Source organism: Ictalurus punctatus, chromosome 14 (assembly GCF_001660625.3).
Source record: "Ictalurus punctatus breed USDA103 chromosome 14, Coco_2.0, whole genome shotgun sequence".
NCBI classification, from domain to species: Eukaryota; Metazoa; Chordata; class Actinopteri; order Siluriformes; family Ictaluridae; genus Ictalurus; species Ictalurus punctatus.
In genome coordinates, this window is record NC_030429.2 from 18,758,201 (window position 1) to 18,782,585 (window position 24,385).

At 39.4% G+C, this 24,385-nt stretch overlaps 1 protein-coding gene and 1 long non-coding RNA gene across 4 annotated transcripts in view; both read right to left on the bottom strand.

Annotated features, from left to right (window-relative positions):
- The window catches only part of LOC108274757 (uncharacterized), a 47,865-nt gene extending 30,871 nt beyond the window's left edge, over positions 1 to 16,994 (bottom strand). For both annotated transcript variants that reach the window (XR_008397890.1, XR_001814543.3), the window contains exons 1-2: positions 16,437 to 16,994; positions 2,537 to 2,671 (exon numbers count right to left, since the gene is read on the bottom strand). This is a non-coding gene — a long non-coding RNA (uncharacterized LOC108274757). The remainder of the gene's footprint in view (positions 1 to 2,536; positions 2,672 to 16,436) is intronic.
- A 6,563-nt stretch (positions 16,995 to 23,557) lies between these two features.
- ankrd27 (ankyrin repeat domain 27 (VPS9 domain)) overlaps positions 23,558 to 24,385 on the bottom strand; it is a 26,621-nt gene continuing 25,793 nt past the window's right edge. For both annotated transcript variants that reach the window (XM_017485929.3, XM_047159892.2), the window contains exon 28: positions 23,558 to 24,182. In XM_017485929.3, the coding sequence (XP_017341418.1) occupies positions 23,802 to 24,182 (381 nt within the window). In that variant the 3' untranslated portion in view covers positions 23,558 to 23,801. The remainder of the gene's footprint in view (positions 24,183 to 24,385) is intronic.

Genomic DNA, 24,385 nt, shown 5'->3' on the forward strand with positions numbered 1-24,385 from the left:
TGAAGACAAAGCTGCTGGAGGACTCGCTGTCCTTCACCTGGATAGTGCACTAATCCCATGGACCTGAACTGTAGCCTGCTTCAAACCTCAAACAAACCTGTTTGTTTTTTAAATTAATCCTATTTAAAACAATTCATATTTCCAGTGCTTGCTCCCACTAAATATGTCCATTATAAATTTGATTTGAGAGATGTTTTAGCTATTAATGCTAAATACATGGATAATATTTATCAAGATTTTAGTATTAAAAAAGCTAATATATTATATATAAGGGAAATAATATAAATAATAAAAACGATCATATATATAATTGAATATTCAGTCCCTGCAGCATTTCACGATTTTGCAATCACAGAAATTAACGGAAAATCATGCAAACTCCGAAATATTTGGAAGAGCTTCCGATTTTTCAAAATTTGGGCCAAGTCATGTGACATCATCGTAATGCGTATTCAGTCGAAGCCCTCTTCGATTCGTGTGCGTCATATATGAGTACAGCTAAAAGGTCTCATTTACCAACAAACTTCACTGCGAAAGACCATGCAAAGTAATTTTGTGTAGTTGCAATTTCATCAATCCAAGGAGTTTGCCGCAAAAAAAAAAAAAAACACAAAAAACTCTGCAAATTGCATCACAAATATAAAAAATCAAGCGGTTTTGGCAGTATGGACTGATTCAGTAACATGCCATATGAAATGTATTATTATTATTATTATTATTATTACTATTATAAGAAGTACAAGAAAATGTATAGAAGATTAATGAGGCAGTAGAATATCTCTCTTCCAAACTGTACACTCTACAAAAATTAATTTAGCTGGTCCCCACAAATAAAATAATTTATTTAAATAAATAAATAATTGATTGATTGATTTTAATTAACAGACTCAAATGGTCATGTTTTGGTTAGTGAGATTAAGGTTACAGTTAGATTTAGGTCTAGGAATAAAGTTAATTAATTAGATGCATTAATAATTATATCAACACAAGGTCCTCACAAGGATAGTAAGGAGTGAGTGTGTGTGTGTGTGTGTGTGTGTGTGTGTGTGTGTGTGTGTGTGTGTGTGTGTGACAGAGTTGACAATAGAATTTTACATGAATCTCAGAATGTCAGACAGATGAGGCACCACTTCTTTCTCTGCTAATTAGCCCTGACAATGTTGCTGCTTAATTTCCTATTTATATGTATCAAAGCAAATAAGCCTGATCTACTCCAGTCTGTCACTGAGGCTTTATCAATCACATCAGCAGCTAGAAATTGGCTGTCTGTCTTGTGCTTCAGTCCCAAAGAGGGGGGAAAAAAGAAGTTTATCAGCTTGAGATCTTGTGATGGCTCCATGACAGCATCTGCTGACATTAAACATAGAGACCATCCCATTCACCTAGAATTACCATTTTGTTAACTACATAATTAAGAGGGTTTTTTCTTCTTCTTCTTCTAAATAAATGGAGCTTATTGAGCTTCTTTAATTGGATCATCTCTCAGTAATGGGGTAATCTGATGTTACTCTCTATCTTGTATAATATAATATAATATAACCGAATTTTACAAAAATCTAGACTGGACTCACACTGTTGAGCATCTGCCAGCGAGGGTTTGAGTTAGGGCACGTGGAAAGAGGAAACGGCCGTGTACATGAACTGGCAGCATCTGCCATTCTCTGCTCCATCAATGTCTGTGCCCTCCTCTAACTGTGTCTTACATGAAAACACACACACACACACACACACACACGCGAGATGTTTTTCAGATTATTACATAAGGCCTCACTAACCTCCAACGGAATGTTTTGTGTAATAAATCAATACATAGTGACAACATGACATGGCTAAATGGTGGAAAATTCCAACAACGTATAGGATGACACAAGCACAGATTATTGCACCTAACAAGCCCATACAAACAACCTCACACACACAAATGTCTGTACTATACATGATGTCACGCAAGTGTCACTGTCATGGGTGACATGAGCTGCCAAAGTGCTGTCAGTCTTTGTCTCTCTCTCTCTCTGTGCCCCCCTTTCTCATTCCTTCTCTCACTCTCACACACACTGCTGACTGACAGACAGACAGCTCGCTGTACATCAGGATGAGTGAGAGTGTCAGGCCAATCAGACAGGACAGCAGTCATTGTGTCATGCGTGCTCTGTCTCTCACCTGGTCAAGTCCTTCTCTAACCTTCCTGGAGACACGGGTTAAACAAGCATGTTGGGTTCATCTATCTGTCACACAAACACATGCACACACACACGCACACACACAGTGCTGCTGCCCTCCATACACACACACACACACCCTGACAGAGACTAAGTAAAGGTCACTGCCTCAGGTTGACCCACATGCATTAGAAAGGCAAAATTCAGGACATTTTGTGTCACATACATGCCATGTGTGACATCTCGAGCTTTTCCAGAAGCAACACTGGATCTTCTGAAATGCCTGTGTATACCAGTAAACACATTTATTGTATTTATAAAACATTAATCAAGGTTAATCAAGGAATTACTGTCAGTACAGGCATAGGGTGGCTTACAGTGGCTTAGTGATTAACACGTTTGCCTCGCACGTCCAGGGTTGGGGGTTCGATTTCCGCCTTCACCCTGTGTGTGTGGAGTTTGCATGCTCTCCCCGTGCTTCAGGGGTTTCCTCTGGGTACTCTGTTTTCCTCCTGCAGACCAAAGACACAAAATTAAACAAATCCCACCCACTAGCTGGTTCTCCTCTATCACACGACAGCTATGAACTAGGGAGTTGGGGGTTTGAATCCTGCCTCTGCCCTGTGTACGCTGAGTTTGCATATTCTCCCCATGCTTTGGGGGTTTCCTCCCCAAGTCCAAACACATGCATTGCAGGTTGACTGGCAGTCAGTCATTATCTGTAGTGTGTGAATGTGTGTGATTGCACCCTGTCCAGGGTGTCCCCCGCTTTGTGCCCCGAGTTCCCTGGGATAGGCTCCAAGCTCCCGAACAACCCTGTGCAGGATAAGCGGTACTGAAGATGGATTTATGGATGGATGGAAACATTATACATAATGATTTAAATTTTTCACTCAAATTGGAGAAACTTTCCACTAATAAAATAATCCTAAGCATTTTTAATAATAGTATTTTAAATAAAAAGATGTGTGGCAAAATTAATGATATGCAATATATAAACTAATACATATAATTAAAATAAGTACTTTATATTGGTGCCTTTGCCCAAATCTGCATGCACACATGTCACTGATGTAATACCTTTGTCAATCATTACAATGGGGAAAAACATGGAAACCTTTCAATACAAAGAAGACAGATGCAACTAACCTAAACAAATCAGATCGTGGATATTAAAAACACACAAGAAGTTAGATATCATTAAGCATCAGCAGGGACTTCAAAAAGATTGAAAAGTCTGGGACAGTGAAATACAACTCTCTCTCCACCTACCTAAAGAAGAGGCAAAGTTTGAACTGATTCCTGGGGATGTGAAATTTCAACATTATATTATACTATTATAACTATTACAATAGAAGTATTATACTCCATTTCCATGAAGCTTAAATTATTGTGCACAAAATCTTGGACAAAATGTCCAAGATGCTTTTCTTTAATGATCAACTCTTAAATATGAATCATTAAATAATATATTAATAAATAAGATTAGGAGTTACCAAAAACTATGTAGCATCACATGTACATTTCAGTTCAAAATATTACTCACTGCATGTGCGTTTCATAAACACCTTTACATTCACTCATGCTTATGAAGGGTGGCAATCATTCTAGAGCGGACTGTATACAGGCGATCATTAACAAGACAATAGATCCAGGTGTGATAGTAAAATTCACTAGGGACCATGAACCACTATAGAGTGTCTTATGAATTCATACTTTTTCTCAGTGGGGCTAAATGATCTAAACGCCAAAACACATTGATCAATGTGGCACTGAGAAACGTAATGATGAAGCAAAGTGCTTAAAAAAAAAATCCTCTCAATATCCAACCTCCAGCCAGTTCAAGTGTCTGATGGTGAAAAAGGAGACTTTTATATGATTATATATTATTCCATTTGCCTGGCACTTGGAATATTTAACACTGCTATTGTAGTTTCAAATGTTACATTTTGTGGCTGAATTATGTTCCGGGGTTGAAAGTGAGGAGAGAGGGAGATTTTATTTGCTGTGATCAATCTGGGGTGAATTTGGGTGCTTTTATTGAATAAGTGTTAAGTCATGTACTGTAGGGGCCAGTGGCAGCTCTTTAGACTGCGCTGATAGGTGCTGATGGGTGGGAGAGGGATGATGGAGTAGAGGTCTGCGAGAAACTTTATGGCTCCACTTCATTTAAAATTAAAACGGCTGCCACACTCAGCCCATCTGTGAATCAAAAGGGCAAAACCGGCCACTTCGACCTGTCTCGCAGGAAGATGGATGAGCGGCCTGCCAGTCCGCCTCAATCTGCCTGCTTGTGTGTGTGTGTGTGTGTGTGTGTGTGTGTGTGTGCACATGTGTGAGAAAGAGCTGTAGAGAAACAGAAATAGCTCTTCTGTCATTTCATACTTGATACTGTCAGTTATTGTATGTAACACACTAATTAAAAGTATTTATTTGTGAAAATAAATACTGCGTGTGGTTAGAGTGACGCTGGAGTGTTTAACTTCTAATTATTTCCTTCCTGCCGTTCCCCGTTAAAGCTAGCAGCTAATTCTCTATCCCAGCACAAACATGCTAAAAAGCCTGATCAAAGCCTCCCCCTTGTTTGAGCAGAGTGATACAAAGTCATTAGAAATGCATATAACGGGACAACTACTGCATATTAATGACACTCACAAGCCAATTAATCATTAAGGCATCAATATCTAATTTGCATAAAATTATTCTCTTTTAGGAGTCTATGTTAGAGGTGACAGGGTGAGCTTATCGATAATGCAAATGAGCCATTAGGTAGACGGCAATCCAGACAGAGTCAACAAAGAAGAAAAAAAAGACGGTGGTAAGTTTTAGAGCCAGACTTTGAAATCCACATCATCTCCTCACACACATGATGTGAAATCCTGCCAAGGTGAACTGAAAGTCACATAAAAACTGCAGTGATGACAAAATGTAAATAATAGATTTAGGAATGTTGTGCTGTGTGCTACTAGATTTAAATGCAGGCCTACGTTCTCTTATACAGACAAGCACCTTCAAGCGTTACCGCCCATTCCTTCTGTAAAAAGCTTGCAGTTTATTAACAAACATGACAAGGGTTTCCCAAGTTCAAGACTTCTCATTGATTAGCCCTCTACTCTGCAATATCATCTTCCGTTCTGCTGTTAGCCAATCCACTCCCTGCAGTAAGTCCTATCGATCTGTGTGACATATCAGACAGCAAACAAGCCGCACACTCGGCTCCCTCTCGGAACGTAGCCTGTAACAGTGTAGAGTGGCAGCAATCTAAATTATAGCTTAAATTAATGCACATTAATTAATACGCATGGTAGAAACACTATACAGAGATACATGCACTCACTGGCCACTTTACAGGGAACACCATATTAAAACTGGGTAGGACCCTACTTCACTCTTAGATAGGCCTCAGTTCTGGTCGTCATCTGCATGTTGAGGCTACGAATCTCCCATTGGAAAAATTTTAAACATTCTCTATTGGACGCTGAACTTATTGTCGTGTTCATGGAACCAGCTTGAGATGCCTTTGTGACATGGTGCATTATGATGCTGAAAGCGGTCATTATAAGAATGGGAAATTATCCCTAAAGGGATAGGCGTGGTCAGCAACAATACACAGATAAATAGGCTGTGGCATTCAAATGATGCTCAGTTGGTATTAAAGGGCCTAAAGTGCGTCAAGAATGCATTCCCCACACCATTACACCGCCACCACCAGCCTTAACTCTTGACACAAGGCAGGTTGGGTTCATGGATTTACTGTTGTTGATTCAGACCCTACCATCTACATGTTGCAGCAGAAATCAGGACCATCAGACCGCAGAACTGCTGATCATAGGATATTTTTTGTTTTTCACATCATTTTGTGTAAACTCTAGAGACATCCCAGAAGAGCAGTATCCGAAATATTCGATCCAAACCACAATCATACCACTGTCAAAGTCACAGAGATCATTAATAATGGATAATTGCATGCATGAATACATTTAACGGTGTTCCTAATAAAGTGGTCAATAAGTGCAGATTCATTTTATAAGCATTGTGCTTTTACATTTGGATATGCCCTGTTTTTCCTGATCTAAGGGAGGCAAATCAAAACCAAGATAATATATGTATGCACTTCACTTTGGAGGCTTTTACTGAAGCACTCCCACTTATTTCCAGCTTTCTCGACTGTCGCTAGTACATCATTAGAATCAGACATCCTGCTTCCAGCATCAGTCTCCTATGAGCTGTGCTGCTCTCACACACTGCAGTGTTCTCACTTCTCAAACCAGGCCATGACTTTCTCATCCCCCACTGAGTCTCTGTCTAAATACAATTGCTACAACCAGCATTCAGCTCCTTAACTGCTTAGAACGTTCCTAATAGACTGTAATTAAAAAAAGAAAACTTTACAATGTAATAAAAATGAAATGATTAGTGAGAGAGGAGTTTTGAAGATATATAATAAGGTATTAATTTTCAACCATCACAGATGGTTCAGCTCTCCTGACAACCGCTACCCATTTGTGGGGCAATTAAAATGCATAATTGTGCTAATTAAGCTATAATTAAGTGTTCATTTTCTCACTTTGTGTGTAATTTCTGTTGGGACAGCAGTTGGGAATTATGGTGAAATCCCAGTTCTTCTAAGGCTTTCTTTTGTAAGCTGTACAACAAATTTATATTGTACCTTTTGTATTGTTTGCATTTGAATTGTTTATTTTTTTTGGTTTTTCATTGTCATTGACCTCTGAGATTTCAGTCATTTGAAAGTTATCAAGCATACACTTACTGAACACTTTATTAGGAACACCTCATTCATGCAATTATCTAATCAGCCAATCATGTGGCGGCAGTGCAATAGAGTTGGGATACTCGATCCCGGCATGGGAATTGGGGTCTGTAGCCCCGAAGATTTTTTCTTTAGCCCTGAATAATTCCCTACTTGGAGTAGTTTGTCACTACGTAATTGAACGTCAGTAAAAGAACACAGTCTGTAACTTTATATCTTCAGTGAACGGAGACCAGTCCAATCAGACCGGGTTTACAGGAAAACACGTGGAAATACTCGTGTCTTATTGGCTGACCGTGTCAATTCTGAAAATGTTAGCTCAGTCAGTGTGAGGAAAAAATGGATAAAATGGATATATGCCCATTTATTTTTTTTAAACCAGTAAAGTGTTTCAGATGAAACTGAAACAGTAACATCCTCTCGTGCTGAGCAGTAAAACAAGGTGTGTAAATGTCTATATGAGTTTGTGAATATGTATAAGGTACATGAATATGGCATGAGCAGAACATAATGAAAGATAATGTACTCTGCATGGCACTGTAGCACATAAACCCATACAGTGATAGCTTAGCTGTGCCTCCCCTTGCCTAGCAACACCAATCTAGCCTAGTCTCGTGTTAGTCTCTCATTAATGTTAATCAAACAACAAAAGACAAAGAGAAAATCACTCACTCACTCATTTGACTGAATCACTTCAGTAAATTTAATAAGAATCACTGTACATGTCATACAGTGAAGTCGATTTTATTTTACATTTAATTGCTTTATTTCATTTCCGTAGTATTTCTTACGTGAATACTGATAGACCTGCCTGAGAAAACATATCGTTATGGTGAAATAAGATTGTAGTCATATCTCCCACCCCTAAACATCAGCATTTGGTGATTCCAGTCTTGAATTTCATGTAAAATGTGAAATGTACTTCTTAATGTAGTAAATATCATAAACCCTGCTGATAGGGATTTTTTGTTTTTTCATTTTAGGAATTAAAATGAAAAAAGCTACAAGATCAGAGCTGTGTTCAGAAATGAGTTTGTTGTCATTCATAGACAGATTAAAAGCAGTAATAAAGCATGAAGCTTGTTGTTATGACCTGCTGCTAAATGTAACTCTACTCTGTCCTCTCTCTCTCTCAGACCATATAACTGTGGGAGAGACGCATCAAATCACTGAAATATCAACTCGAACTGGAGGACACAATATAGTGTGATACAATAACAAAACAGGTTCATTTGTATTTTCATACATATACCGCTATATCCTTTTTTCTTTTAAACCATTTTTGATAGGAAACTACTTGAGGTGCTGATGACATGAAATAAAAATATTTAATGGCAATGGTAAGATGTAATAGTGGTATTTTTTGCTACATTAATATTGCCATTGTTTTGTGAGGGTTAAAATATTAATTTAACAGCTCAGTGTTGAGTTTACAATTGCAATTTCAAATCTTTTTTCAATATAATTACTTTCTGGACTCGGCCTCGGCCATTAAGGACTCGGACTTGAGTCCAACTCAGCCCCTTTTGGACTCTGACTCGTTTGGTTAAGGACTTGGCCAGCAGCTTCGGATAATGTTCCCAACAACCATCAGAATGAGGGAAAAATGTGATCTCAGTGATTTTGACCGTGGCATGATTGTTCGTGCCAGATGGGCTGGTTTGATTATTTCTATAACTGCTGACCTCCTGGGATTTTCACACACAACGGTCTCTAGAGTTTACTCAGAATAGTGCAATAAAGAAAAAAGCAGCAGTTCTGCAGAAGAAATACCTTAATGATGAGAGAGGTCAATGGAGAGTGGCCAGATTGGTTGGAGCCAACAGAAAGGCTACAGTAACTCAAATAACCACTCTGTACAATTGTGGTGAGCAGAAAAGCGTCTTAGAATACACAACCTTGAGGTGGATGAGTTACAACAGCAGAAGCCCACATTGGGTTCCAATTCTGTCAGCCAAGAACAGAAATCTGAGGCTGCAGTGGGCACAGGATAACCAAAACTGGACAGTTGAAGACTAAAAGAATGTAGCCTGCTCTGATGAATATTGATTTCTGATGAGGTACATAGATGGTAGGGTCAGAAATTGTCACCAACTGCATGAATCCATGGATCCAACCTGCCTTGTGTCAACAGTCCAGACTGGTGGAGGTGGTGTAATGGTGTGGGGAATGTTTTCTTGGCACATATTCGGCCCCTTAATATCAATTGAGCATCATTTCAATGCTACAGTCTAACTGAGAACTGCTGCCACATGCATACCTTTATGGCCACTATTTAAGCATCTTCTAATGGCTACTCCCAGCATGAGCCATGTTACAAGGCACAAGACGTATCAAAGTGGTTCCATGAACATGACAACGTGTTCGGTGTACTTCAACGGCCACCCAAATCACCTGATCTGAATCCAGTAGAGCACCTTTGGGATGTGGTAGAATGGGAGATTTGCAGCATGAATGTGCAGCTTACAAATATGATGCAATCATGTCAACATGGACCAGAATCTCAAAGGAATGTTTCCAACAGATTGTCGAATCCATGCCAAAAAGAAATGAGGCTGTTCTCAGAGCAAAGGGGGCGTATACCCAGCATTGGTGTTTAAATTTAAAATCAAAGTAAGTGATTCTTTATTCAGGTTTAATGCACATGGTAACTTCAATCTTTATTGAATTTGTTTAATATTTATTCACTGCTTAATATTTTGGAAATTAGCAACATACAAATGTGTGCCTTCTACTGACTGCAACAGAGGTACTTTGTTAAGCAACATGAGTTTATTTGCATGACAATTACGCACCAAATGAAGCAATTTGGTGGTAGGGAACACTAATGAACCGTGTACATGTTTAATTAAAGGCAATTCATGTACAACTTTAATTAGAAACTACGAAAATTACATCTCAGATGAGCAGTGAATTGAATACCCGGATCACATGTAAATGTCTGTGTATGTGCTGATATGACTGCTTATAAGAGACAAGGAGGTTCAGCGCCCTATGAGTTCAATAAGACAGGAATGAAGAAGACATCTGTGCCCAATCAGGGGATGCTTGTTACATGAGTAACCAATCAGCTCTGCCCTCATTATTGGCCCTTTAACAGCCATAAAGACTATATCAGCTTCCTACAATGACCCCCCCACCCCCAACCCACCCCCATCAGTTTGCTCTAACAGTTGCCACCATGTGTTTTAAATTAAGACAGTTTTACTTTATAGCCATATTTAAAATGCAATGCTACACCCCACCCACAGTGTTATTTAAAATTATAACAATAAAATTATGTTACCTCTGATAATATCACAGTTTGATTTAATCATGGTGTCGCACCAGAAGAAAGCATGAAATGCACGCACATGGACAGCAAATTTTTATTAATGGATTTTAAATGAATAGAATTTCTCTCGTAGTCAGAATCGGATCCAGAAATTACGCTGCGGGCCTTTACTGTTAAACCCTGCAATATAAAAATAATTAAGTGCAGTGCTAAGTAAGTGTGGAATCCCTGCCAAAATGTAATTAGAGATTCATCCGGTCATATATATCAAACTTAGTGCATGTCAACAGGGGGGCCATGCATCAGGACAAGAGAGAGCAGCTTCCGGACTCCTTCCCATACACTCAAGCGAGCCTGTGAATTAGAGCCTGCGGGTCAGGCGCTGGAATTAAGGGATCATAATTAAAGCTGGTGATGTTTAGCACCTGGTTTTGCTCATTGATAATGGATTTCCCACATGGGAAAGCCCTCAGTGCTTTCATTAATAGGCCCTTCTAGAATAAATACCAACTCAATGTGGTATGTCCTAGAACTGACATGACCAGCACATACACTGAACTTGCAAAATGCAAAACGTCACTAAGAAACAATTGCTGGATCTGTTGGTGATTAATTAAAATGTGCAATACACTTGGGTTCAGTTCATGTTTAGACAAGTTCATGTTACAACATATTACTCTCAATTATAAGTTAAACATAGGCACAGTGAAGTCTAAGCCATCAGGCCATTAGTTGGGCAGCTAAGAGTGTATTGAACCTCCCTGAACCTCCTTTAGATATTTGCTATCATCACTCTCACTATGAAACATGCTAAGCTGTGAACACAGTGAGTACTAACGGATAAGAGCGGACTTTGATCCAGACACATTTGGTCATTACAAACTTCTTTTTTTTTTTTTTGTCATCCAGATAATTCAACATAGAGAGAAAATGATACCACAAGTAGCCATCTGTCCTCTAGAAGAAAGTGTTTTGTATTTTTGTCCTTTTTTTTTTTTTTTTTTTTTTTTTTAAAACAGAGGATTGTCATGAATGGCCATGCAATTACTGCAAGTGTCTCTGCAGTCTTAGAGTTTGAGTGTACCAAAGCTGATGCCATGAGGAGCCACGCTTCTCCCACAGAGAGGAAGTGAGAAAGAAAAGACAGACAGTCAGAGAGGTCAGTCCGCCTCCTGAGGCAGCTGGACATACAGTAATACAGTAATAATGAGCCCTGGAGAGAGTGCTGGGCTGAGCCATGAACCATGCCCACAGGTGCTGATCATAATAACTGCCCCAGGGAACAGTGGCAGAGAGAGAGACACACACACACAGAGATAGACACACAGAGCGATAGAGAGCGAGAGAGAGAGAGAGTGAGAGCAAGCGAAAGAGAGAGAGAGAGAGAGAAAGAGGATGGAAGTCATAACTCAGTCTCGTTTCTCTTTCTCTGACAAACAGCATTTTTTAAAATCTTTTTTTTTTTTTAAAAGTGCTGTGCTCAAAACACACAATCTAGCGGAGCCCCTGTGTCATGATTTAAGTGAAAGTCATACACTGTGGAGGTGAGAAAGAAGTGCCAGTGAGATTTGATCATCGCACATAATAGATTTCCCGCGCTCGTAGAGCAGGCTCTTGTTGGAGAGGCATGAAAGGTTGTCAGTGTTATGGAGGGGAACGATAAAGGTACAACACAATCATCTCAGAGTGCACTTAACTAAAACTAATCGATTAGTGTAGGCTCTCTACACGACCACTCACAACCCATCTGTCAAATCACATCATCCCTGGACTTATCCTAGCCACATCACCACTTGTCAGGAAGAATCCTTCTGTGTGTGTCTTGTTCGTGTGTGTGTGTGTGTGTGTGTGTGTGTGTGTGTGTGTGTGTGTGTGTGTGTGTGTGTGTGTGTGTGTGTGTGTGTGTGTGTGTTTTGATATGGCTCACCAGGACACTTCATTAGGCTCTGACAGCCTGGTTAATACTCTTCTCTCTGAGTGGTTCATCTTCAGTTTACAAACACAAAACAGGTACAGTTACACACACAACTCCAGATGCTCACAAATCCAAAGTTTTCTAAATTAGGTAGGTGTTCACACAGTGCAGCTCTTCTCCATTATACACCTCAACATCTAATAAAGATGAGCTAAGAGAGAGGAAGAGAGAGAGAGAGACAAAAATATGCCATTCTTCATTTATTACATGTTTCTTGGCTGCCATTTAATCTGGTTAATTGAAGGCTTCAATAATTCTAAGAAGATTATACTCTCACAAAGTGCCATTTTAAGGTCAGGGTTAAGTAAGGCCAATTATCTATTTGTCAAATACATAAAGCTCTCATCTAATTTCTTCTCATTGGAATTGATTGTGGTGTAAAAACAGATCCCATAATAAGATTTATTGGCTAATAAGATTTATTTCTGCTGAGAAGAAACAGGCAACGCAAATATTATCTTAAAGTAAGGGATAAGTCAGGATTAACTGGAATCACCACAAAAGCTGATTTTCATGAAAGACTCTGCCCAACCTGTTATCTTAACTTCAAATAACCCACTTCTTTGAATTGTAAACTAATTAACTTCATTTCCTTAATTTCTGCTCACATTTATTTTAAATTAATTCTTGATAAATCTTGACGATGGTCTGATCAGAACAACCGTGAAAACAGAAATTATTATATTTCACTGGGTTCAAAAGGTGACAGACACTATAAAACCTTCTTGATACTCCAGTAAAGTTGTTTTCTAACTTATACTATATATATATATATATATATATATATATATATATATATATATATATATCTAGGAGGACGCACAAGTTACCTCCCCTGGAAAAAATAGGCATAATGATGTTTAAAGACTTTTTTTGTTCTGCAGTAGAAAAGAGTGAAATTACCTTTTTTCCCCCCACATTTGTCTTACCGGATTCTATCACTTTGTTAGAAGTAGTATGAAGTCAGTTTAAAAATGCACTGTGGGAAACGTTACTCCTGACACACTTCACACTGGAGGACTGCTAGTTCTAATTAAGCCTCACACGGTTCACGTTCCAACTGCAGCTGACAATTAGCACAATATGTGGCCCCATTAGGGCCGCTGCGATATGGGTCTCTCTGCCTGACAAGTGCCTGCCAATGCCAATCCCTTCAGGAAACCAATATTCCACCCAGTAATCAAAAACACTACCAATAAGCATTCATTTAAACATGAGGCTGACCTTTGACCTTACATTCCATATCATTCCTAACTAGAAACTGAGTCTACTGACTCCGGTGAGTTGGATTAAGTGATACAGACCTTCCATGTCAACGGTTAAGGTTACATAAATAAGAAAGAGTTGTAGCCCTCAAAAACGTCTGTTCGTTTTGTTCTTCTTCTATGTAACATGTAAAATCGGCCTCTACCTAAATCTGTCCTTTCCGATTTTTCATCTCTTTTGCCTTTTTTGATTGTCTTGCAAAATAACAGATACATTTCGGATATTTTCTTGTCACAACTGCTCAGTTTCGGCATTGCAAAGGCCATCAGGGAATGTGACTGAGAGCGTTTGATGGGCAGAAGGAAGAGAGAGGGAAAGGGACACTGCTCATTTCAGGACAATGTCTTCTGTCAGCCAGGATTCTCTCAAACTCTCGATACGCTGGTGAGAGATGGAGAGAGAAATTTGCGACTGCTGTATTTGAGCGGTGATGACAGGAGCGAAGTTGACTCACTTCAGAGGGGTTCTGCCCTGAAGGCCATGGGGGCTTGTGAGGCTCATCAGGCCGAGACCCCAGGCTGCTCCTTTCCATCACGCCCGATTCGAGCGCTGCTCCTCCTTCTGCCTGATGTTTTCTCCCTTAATCTCTTCAGATGCCTCTGCACTGCCGTGATCAGATGAGACAGTTGGGATTCATGGCTGTGCAAGCCTGACTGTTCTTTTTGACTTTGGTGTGGCGCGAGTGGACATTTCACAGCGGCACTCGGCCTCTGTGCTGAGCCATTCATCAGAGTGGCAGGGCTGTCACATCACGGAGGACTGGGAGTCTGATCAGTGCTGCAGCAAGTAAAGAGACAGCGGCTGAGCACTGACAGGGAATATGTTCACACAACTGGCAAGCTGGTGGCAACTGAGTGACCACAAACTCAAGCAGAAGCACATAAAGAAAACGGCACAATGCTCAGTGGGATAACACAGGGAAATGGGTGAGACAGTGGGCTGTCAGCCAACACAATGCATCTCTGTTTGCTTTATATATTGAACTGCATGGTTACGCGAGTGGCCAAAAACCAAGAACATACATAAATACATATCGATTTATTTATATCTTAATTATATTTCTAATTCCTTGCCCATGTAATGTGTAATCAATGACCATAACAAGAAACATGCAAAAACTAAAATGATTTTGTCAAACTGGCTCACAAACTGACATTGTGTAGGCTGAAGGCTTTATCAGTGCAAAGGCATTATACTGGCATCTGATTATAATGTTCAGCTTCAGCTCTATGTCTCCATTAAAGCCTAGCTTTTAGAATATATCTCAGTATACTTTAACAAACAGAGCAGCCAGGGGGGAGAATAATGAATAATCATTAGCAAAAGGTTCACAAATTATTGATGTAAAATAAGCAATGATATTTTTCACTCTCCACAATTTATTGCCATTAACAAGTAACTTGCAATCCAATAAATGTCAGCATTGCTTTCAGTTAATTAAAGGAATAGATATTATATAGTAATGCAGGGAGGCGCTCAGATCCCAATTGCCACAGACTGCAATTTACTGTCTGAGCTTTATTTGAAGGGAACCACAAATAATAGCCATTAAGCAGTCAGCCAATGGACAGAAGATCACATTAATGAAATTAGATAAGCTGAGCTGATGATATACACAGCACTCCAACTGAAGAGATTGAGCATCTAAAAAAACGTGAGACGCTTTAAATAATCCAAAACTGTACAGGATTAACAGAAGAGAAAAAGCGAACATGTTGATGAAAACCGTAAGATATAGCTAAGATTTAATTTCTCATTGCAGCATCAGACCCACTACAGTCGAACTCCTTTTATTGTCTCATGCTGTGTGTGTGTGTGTGTGTGTGTGTGTGTGTGTGTGTGCATGAAAAACACTTTATGTGCTGTCTGGAGCTTCCCTTGTAGTAAAGTCACATGCGTTTTACATGAGATTATGAAAGTACTATGTGAAAAACATGCTTAAGCAAATGTAAAAGTAAACAAATGTAACATCAGGTGAATAATATGTGATTACATTTGAAAACTACTTAATCATGTGGGAAAAAAATCACATGCAAAAATAAATGAATCATGTTGGTAAAATCACATGCTAAGACAAATGAATCATATGCAAAACACATGTAAATAAATGAACAGTGAACCAACGTGAAAATAATTCATTATGGGGGAAAGATGTGAAAATGAACGAATCATGTACAAAAAGTGAAACATGAAACAAGTGAAAATAAACAAGTCGTGTACACATGCTAAAATAAATGAATCACGTGGGAAAAATCACGTGAAAATAAAGTAATCCTATGAAAAATGCGTGAAAATAAATCATTTGAACAATCACATGTTAAAATGTATTCATTATGCATGGTGGGGGAATCACACGTGAAAATAAATGAATCATTTGAACAATCACATGTTAAAATGTATTCATTGTGCATGGTGGGGGAATCACACGTGAAAATAAATGAATCATTTGAACAATCACATGTTAAAATGTATTCATTGTGCATGGTGGGGAATCACACGTGAAAATAAATGAATCATGAAAAAATATGTGAAAGTAAATGTACCTTATTGTATGTGAAAATAAAACCAAATGCACTACATGTGAAAAGAGAGAAACAACATGCGAAGGGTGTATAAACCATATAAATGTGAATCATGTGATTAGTCCCATATGAAGCTGGTGTGACTTTTCTGTAAGGGTCCATATGACTCGTCAATACCTCTGCTTCATTAATTAAATTAAATGAAATCATGTTATAGGGGGGGACATGTGTGAACTCAGAGAAAGCTGTTTATGTTATTAATTTGAAAGTCTGAGTGAATCTTTTGGGCTGATAGTGAAGCTATAAGCCAGAGGCTGGACAGCAGGACAGAACCTCATCCACTGCCTGTCTGACCACATGAGTGTGTACACAAGCCTGCAGTTGTGTGTACGTGCCCGCCGGCACAATGCCATGGCTGCCACTAAATTAGTGATTAGGGACCCTCTCCTCTCCTCTCCCTCTCTCCTACCTTTCTCTCTCTCGCGCGCGCTCTGTGTGTCTTTCCTCTCTATTTCCTGTCCTCCCTTTCTCTCTCTGGAGACGGTCCGCAGACTGGACAGCTGCCTGCCTCGAGTGCTGTCACCTTGTTACAGAAAGTTTCTTTCTCTGTCTGCCAAAACTTTTCGTCACTCCGTCAGTTTTGTCGTGGTTGGAGCTGCGCGTTCGCCGAAGAAGCGGCGCGGAGTGAGGGAGGCACAGCGCGTGTCATTAGTGAGCGGCCGCGCGCTCCTGCCTCCTGTCAGCGCGCGCCTCGCCCCGCGGCTAGGTGCTGTCAGCGCGGCGCGTGCACGGTCAGGCCAGTAAGTGACGCGCGTCCGCGAGCACGCGCAGTGTAGTGCGTGTGCGCGCGCGTGGCCAAGCGGTAGACTCGTGGGAAGTTCGCGTGTCGTATTCTGAGGTCCGTATCTGATTAGTTTTAAGGGGGAAGAGAAAAACAAGAGTGTTTCGTGAGTAATAAACACAATGGTGAAGACGTAGACCGTGGATATGAGGAGAACAAGAACTACACTGATATAAAGTTAAATGAGGCTTTCCTTGACTATATCTCGTATGAGAAGCCTCACCACCCCAGGTTTCAGATCCTTCCGAGAGAACAAATAGGCCTAGGTTTATTTTCTTCCTTTCTTTTAAAAGTGTATATGTGTCCTTCAGTTCAAGAAATGCAAACATAAATTGTTGTGCATGAAAATATACTCGGTTGTAGCTTTTTGTTGTTGTTATTGTTTGTTTGATTTTAAAGATAGCTAGACTGCCTGACAATAGTCCTGCACGTGTTAGTGTTTGTATTGTGCTCTGGCGGATTTAAATTTGTCACCAGTTTCATATTTTTATGTGCTATAGTAATTTAATAATATCTCTCTCTCTCTCTCTCTCTCTCTCTCTCTCTATATATATATATATATATATATATATATATATATATATATATATATATATATATATATATATATATATATATATATAATAAAATAACAGACAATTGAGAACTGACAAATGAACCCCGAATGCTCCACCAATTTAATTAGTTCTAGCTACAGCACAGGCCTGTGGCACACAATTATGGAAAACCCACAGATGATTGATTGATTGATTGATTGATTTTACTTTAGTTTACAACAAATTTATTTAAATCTATTCATACTCTATCCTGTGACTATAGTCTACCCAACATGACTATGTAGGCTATTAAATCTAGCATGGTTTAACACTATTACTTAGTAGGCTACTTAGACAGTGACACAAAAAAAAACGATATTAAATCAGAATATGAGAAAACACCAAAGGTCACTTCTGTCCTGTCCTACAATAAAGAAGTAAAGTTATCTTATGCTTTGATTTGACCAAGTTTAATCTTGCATAACATTTTAAGTTTTAGTAATTTAATCGTAGTTCTTTCATTTGTTTCATTTCAATATTTGTTTACCAATATTACAGTATTGTCCTACTGATTTTACTGAAATATAATTACAAAACATGAGATCTATGTATCATTTACTATTTTTTCACACCAGAAAATGTTTAGACAGTGGCACAAAATTGAAATTATCCAATAAAAAGTCATTTTCTTGAGGGGGGGAAATTGTATTAGCATAATTTAGTGAATGGTAATCAATTACGTCCCATCTTCTACAATGGAACAACAAATCTGTGGACACACACATACAGACAAAACAAATTGTAGAGGAGTTTGATGCAACATCTCCCCCAGTATAGATCAATGTGTCTGTAAACCTCTCCTGTGTTTTCCGGAGCAAACATGGAAGAGACACATTTTGATATTGGACAACTTGCCAATATTTAGCTCATGTGATGGTGAGTCCTGTCTCTGGTCTGAGCTTTTGTCAATATGTGCACATGTTGACATGGTTTTCTTATTCACCCACATAAACTGGATCATTGTCAAGTAATTGGTTCCTCTTTCCTGATGAGTCTTCCCAATCCATAACTATCCCACACATTCAAATCTGACAGTCTAACAGCCAAAAACACAACTAGTCATAGAAAGTGTGTATTTACTCATATTAAAACAGACTCCTATATTTACAGTGGATGCACAGAGGGTAGCATTGCCGTCTCGAAGCTCCAGGGTCCCCAGTTCGACACTGCCGATGTGGAGCTTTGCATGCTTGTGTGGGTTTCCTCTGGGTTCTCCAGCCTCCTTCCACCTCCCAAAATATATCAGTAGGTGCATTGACATTGGTGACTCCAAATTTCTCATAGGTGTGAAAGAATCTGTCAACATTTTATGTGTGGTAATGGACTGGAGTTTAATCCAAAGTGTGTTCCCCTCCCACCTTATACCCAGTGTTCTTGGGATAAGCTCAGGAGCCACTGTGACCCGAACAGGATAAAGCAGTTACTGAATATGAACACAATATTTTAAATCTGCACAAAACATCAAAGACCTAATGTGTTTTGTGTGTGTATTGAACTGACGGCAGTAGACATGTATGGCATTATTCATCAGAAGTTTTTCTAGGACAACACTGCCCTCTAATGTTTTGTTAGTCACTGTGTGATAAGAATCACCTCAGACACGTTTCTCAAAAGCTTGTAGATGACATCTATTTACTGTTAGTACCTCTCAAAGATACAGTACTTACATGCACTGTTTGCAACAATTGGGGAGCAGGGTATCTGTATATGGTGTTAATCCAGGAATCAGGATCAGTACATACATCGGGTGCCAAGAAACAGTACACAAAGAACAAAATCGGACACACTGGAATACAGAGTACGAGGAATCTATTAGTAAAGGGCTACAAGTTATCAAAAATTCATTCATTTGGGTTTCAAGATACAAAAATGTGTTGTGTGTTGTGAAGTGGCCAGAAAAGGAGTGTCATGTTGTGACAGTTTGTGTTCTGAAGATGTTGGGAGATGGGGTCATGGTGGCTTGATTGTTAGCACCTTTGTGTCACACTTCTGGGGTTTGGGGGTTGAAATCCCACCTCCGCCCTGTGTGCATGAAGTTTACATGTTCTTCCTGTGTTTCAGGGGTTTCCTCACCCAGTCCAAAGACATGCATTGTAGGTTTATTGGCATTTGCAAATTGTTCGTAGTGTGTGGATATGTCTGTGATTGTGTCCTGCGATGCATTGACACCCTGTCCAGGGAGTTCCCCACATTGTGCCTTGAGTTCCATGGGATATGCTCCAGGCTCCCTGCGACCCTGTGGAGGATAAGCGGTATAGAAAATGTATGGACGGACGATTTTGGAATTTTTAAGGTTTTAGGCCATTTTAATTTTAAGGCATGACAACTAAGCATCAGTCATTCACACCTTAACCTTCATAGGAGCTTGACCAAATCTATTTGTTGCAACCCTCTGGGCTGGTCTGAATAACATAAAAGGTCATACTGACACGTAAACTATCTCAGCTTTATATTTTGGTGTGAGTGTAGATCCATCTCGTCTGTCGGATTTCCACTAGCAGACAGAGAAATGCAGCCGACAGATATCGACACTATGTTGCCGAACATCGCTCCAATATCTGGTTAACATTGCCTATTGATCTTCTCTCGCAATATATTGGCAAGACTAATTTATTTACGAACTTGTCATTCCATGTAATTGATTGAGACGTCCTTTCGTCTGAGATTTAATTGTATGCAAAGATAAAAGATTTTCTCATCATTGCTTGTTATGTAAATTGGGCCATTTGTTCTACAGGAGAAAGTTCAGGGGTCTCTTGCCTGCTGGCCTTGTAGTCATTGAGAGACGACTGAAATGTTTAATTGGGTAGTGTAATGAAATGCACAAAGGTGTGACCCAGAACAGCTAAAGCAGCCTAATAGATAATCAGGTCATCCGCCCTATCACCTTATATTGAAGGCTGTATTGCTGTTTAACACTGGAGGCCAAGCTAAGAGGATAAGTCTGAGATGATTGCTGCTTTCAGAATAACACACTGGATGTTAAACACATACACAGCACAGGGTCTCAGAAGTAATCAAGAAGTCCGAACAGTTCACTGGGCCACCCCGTAGTTTTCTTAAATATTGAACATCTAGACTGAATGATGAAGGCAATCAAATAGCAACACGTCAAACTCCTTCCATAAATGTTATTTAACCAATATAATACAAAATATAAGAGCTGTAGTTTGTGCATGACACATTTGTTTGGTTCATTCTATGGCAGCCTCAGTAGAGAAATCACCACACTCGAGCACCAGCTCCATTATAAAGAATCGACATCTGTCAGGAGAAACGTTACCCCAGAGCGGTTGTCTCAAATTGAGACTGTGAGCTAAGAGAAAAGAAAACTGATTTCCCGTATTTAACAGGTTGAAAGGTGGTCAGATGAATTACGCTCTCGGCTCTTTAGATCCCGCTGCAGAAGAGCTGATACAGGGCCTTTCATCTTCCTGTTCTGGGCATCTGCGAATGCTACATTTCATTCTGATATTTGCTTAATGTGTTAATTGATGACCTCTCTTTCCCCTCTGCCCGTCTCCTCCATATTCAAATGAGTCCACAGGCGATTTGCACTTTAGAGTCATCTCAAGTAAGAGTGCTCGCCTTTACCATAGGCAGCAGTCTCGAGGCGCAGCATATTTCAGAAATGGTGCGTCAATCATTTAATGCACTTTTATGAAAGTGCCCTCTTTTTTGCCCGTTTAGACTAAGTGGTTTAATCTTCTTCTATTGGCGTGATGCATGGTTGGCTGTGAAACTGCCCTGGCGCTTAATAATGGTAATGACTACATTTCCCTACATCTCCTTCATTAAATCAGAAGGGCCATAAGATTCCTTGCCTGTTCACCACATCCATCAATCACTGTGCTAGACTAGCAGCACATTTCACACACACACAGTGAAAGTTTCCAACTCATCACACATTTCTAGCAACAATTCCCCCTTCTCCCGTTAAATTTACTATTGACATGTACAATACCGGAGTTTACATGATCTCCTTGTGCTTCGGGGGTTTCCTGCGGGTACTCTGGTTTCCTCCCCCAGTCCAAAGACATGAGTTGTAGGCTGATTGGCATGTCCAAATTGTCTGTAGTGTGTGATAGGGTTTGTGAACGTGTGCGGTTGTGCCGTGCGATGGATCAGCACCTGGTCTGTGATGTCCCTCGCGTCATGCCCCGAGTCAACTGGGACAGGCTCCAGACTCACTGCGACTCTGTGTAGGATAAGCGGTATGGAAAATGGATGGATGGATGGTTGTACAATACCAAAGACTGGTACTTGTATTTTGCACAAGATCAAATTTGATTACAGATTACATGATGTAAAAAGTGAGATCTGGTACCAAACATTGAGGTTCATTTTAAGGCTCCATTTTCTTTCCTTCCTTGATTTTCCCAGTATTCTCAGTGTAATATTTGAGAAAGCACATTAATGCTGGAATAAAAGCTCAATAGTCGTGTAAATTAAGAGGTAAAACGTGACTTGCGTTAGAATTGATGGGTACCAAAGATTTGGTAACAAAATTACTGCCATAATATTTGAAATATACAATCTATTTCTCCTTGTTTGTAGAAAAAAAAAAAAGAATAACATTCTTCTTCTTTTTTTTTTGTACAGTAATTGTACAGTAATCGGTAATACTGCAGAATGATGTAAGACTAGGATAAGACATGGATTGAATTAAAAAAGTGGTCACCAACCCTGTTCCTGTAGATCTACTTTCCTGCAGGTTTAATCTCCAACCAAAATCTAATGCATCTGTTTTATTTGATCAAGAACTTTCTTCAGGCAATGAATGATGATCAGGTGGGCACGATTATGGTTGGAGCTAAAGTCTTCAAGAACAGGGTTGGTGACCCCTGTTTTAAACATGATTAGATCACATGCATCCATACTGCTAAATGATACAGTCAGGATTTGAGTATTGTGAGCAGCCTTCTGCTGCTGAAATAAAATGTAAAAATTTTAAATCGACACCAGACTGAACAATTTCATTTTTTTTTTTATTCATCACTGAAAAACATTGATTTATGACTTCATCATAGGTTATTCTGACCCCGTTTAAATAAGGCACATTCACTGCATTATTACATGAATAACACTTAAAGGGACGTGTACAAAAATACTTGTTTTTCCAGATTAGAGCTGCACAGATGCTACAACCCAGAAAGTTCAGTTGCGTTTGGCGACGAATTTCAAACTTGAAGAAAATGTCACTAATTCACGTTAGACCTAAAACTGAAAAACACAGTGAAACTGTTCCATTAGTCTTCATGTACAGGTATACCAAACATGTCAACAGTCTGAAAATCTCCAGTTAGAACTGTATGTATATATTTTAAGGAGTAAAGTGCATGCCTAGAACACAGTACTGGTCCAGAATACTGTCTAATGTATACTTTGTGGCTGTATCAAGGAAGGATTTGATTAATTGAATTAAGAAAGAGAAAGTCCTTGGCATCTAAAATAGCTGCATTTCTTTTTATATCTACATTCCACATTTTTTTTTTAAATAACTTAAAATAACTCAATCAAATCAAGATGAAAGGAAAAAAAAAATCTATTGTTATACTACCCGAGTAGTATTTGAAATCAAATCAGTCAAGTCAAAAGAAATGTCAAAAATCTTGCAAAGCATGTTCCACATTTACGAAGAAGCATCGCTCACTGGGAAATATGTGGTCACTCATGCTTCTGTACTGTAAGTGTCTCCTAAGCTGATGTAACATAGTAGTGGCTTGATAAATCAATATCAAAGAGTCAAATGATAAGCTAGACCATGTTAAACTTGGTCTTGATAATTATGCCCAATTATCCCTTTTTATGTTGCTAGAAAATAAAACTATGCTGGTAAAAGTGCTGGTAAAATAAAACTGCAGGCTGGATTCACTCTAAAAAGTTTTAAGGGCGCTATCAGGGAAAGAATTTTTTTCTACATAAAGCCACACGATGTTATATGTGGTCTTCAGCAGAAAGTATTAAACACAAACAAATGTAGGATATGGGACTTTTAAATGTACAGTTTTTGTCAGCATCTCATTTTGTGTTACACTTGGATCGTTTTAGTCATGGAAATACATCTTCAATTCATCTCCCTTTATATTACAAATAATAATTGTACCATTAAGCAAGCCTTTCAAGAGTTCATTAATCCTCGCAGTCTCTCAACCCCTAGCAGTTATATTTAAGTTGTGTCTCAGTCAGTTCACTGAATTAAAGCTGAAGCTTTAGACTGTTTTAAAGTAGTCTGAGCTAAAGCATCGTGTCATTCATGTCAGTGGCTGGGGTGGGTTTAGTATCACCGACTGAAGCAAGGACATCAAACCTGGTGAGTTAAATGTTCAAAAGAACAGCTAAATGCATAGCTTCTAGTGATCTTGGTTCATCATGTCTGAAACAGTCTCTGAAGTCCTCAGAGCACAATATTATCCATCTCTGTGGAAATCCAAGACAAGTTTTTGCCCCTGTTCTGATCCTTCTGATCCTCCTCCTCCTTCTCCTCCTCCAAGTTGTCCTGCATGCCCTCGTCAGCCTTCCCAATAACCTGCTCAGGTTTAGGTGAGAGATTAGCAGGATGGTCATTAGCTTTACCATCGTCCATTTTGACTGCAGTGGAACTACACTGTGTGGTCAGGTCCTTGTGTATGGTGTGACTTCGGCATAAGCTTCTGGCCTGGTTCAGCGTGGCCTGTTTGAAGGAGTGCGAGTTTTCAGGAGGCTGGATGAAGAGGTTGCAACCATCGACAGTCTCTCCCCGCCGTAGCCGCCTTCTATAACTCAGGTCATCTGAACCCTGTGATCCACACATGACAAAAACCATAAACAATAACAACAAATATAAGGTCAACGGTAGCCATGTTTCCATCCAAGTTGCGAAATTAACTTTGGAAAAATTGGAATATCACATAAAACATTTGCGAATAAAGCACCACTTCCATCCCATACGTTCAAGAGTACGAAATCATCACTTCCGGGGAAACTGGCACAAAGCATCAA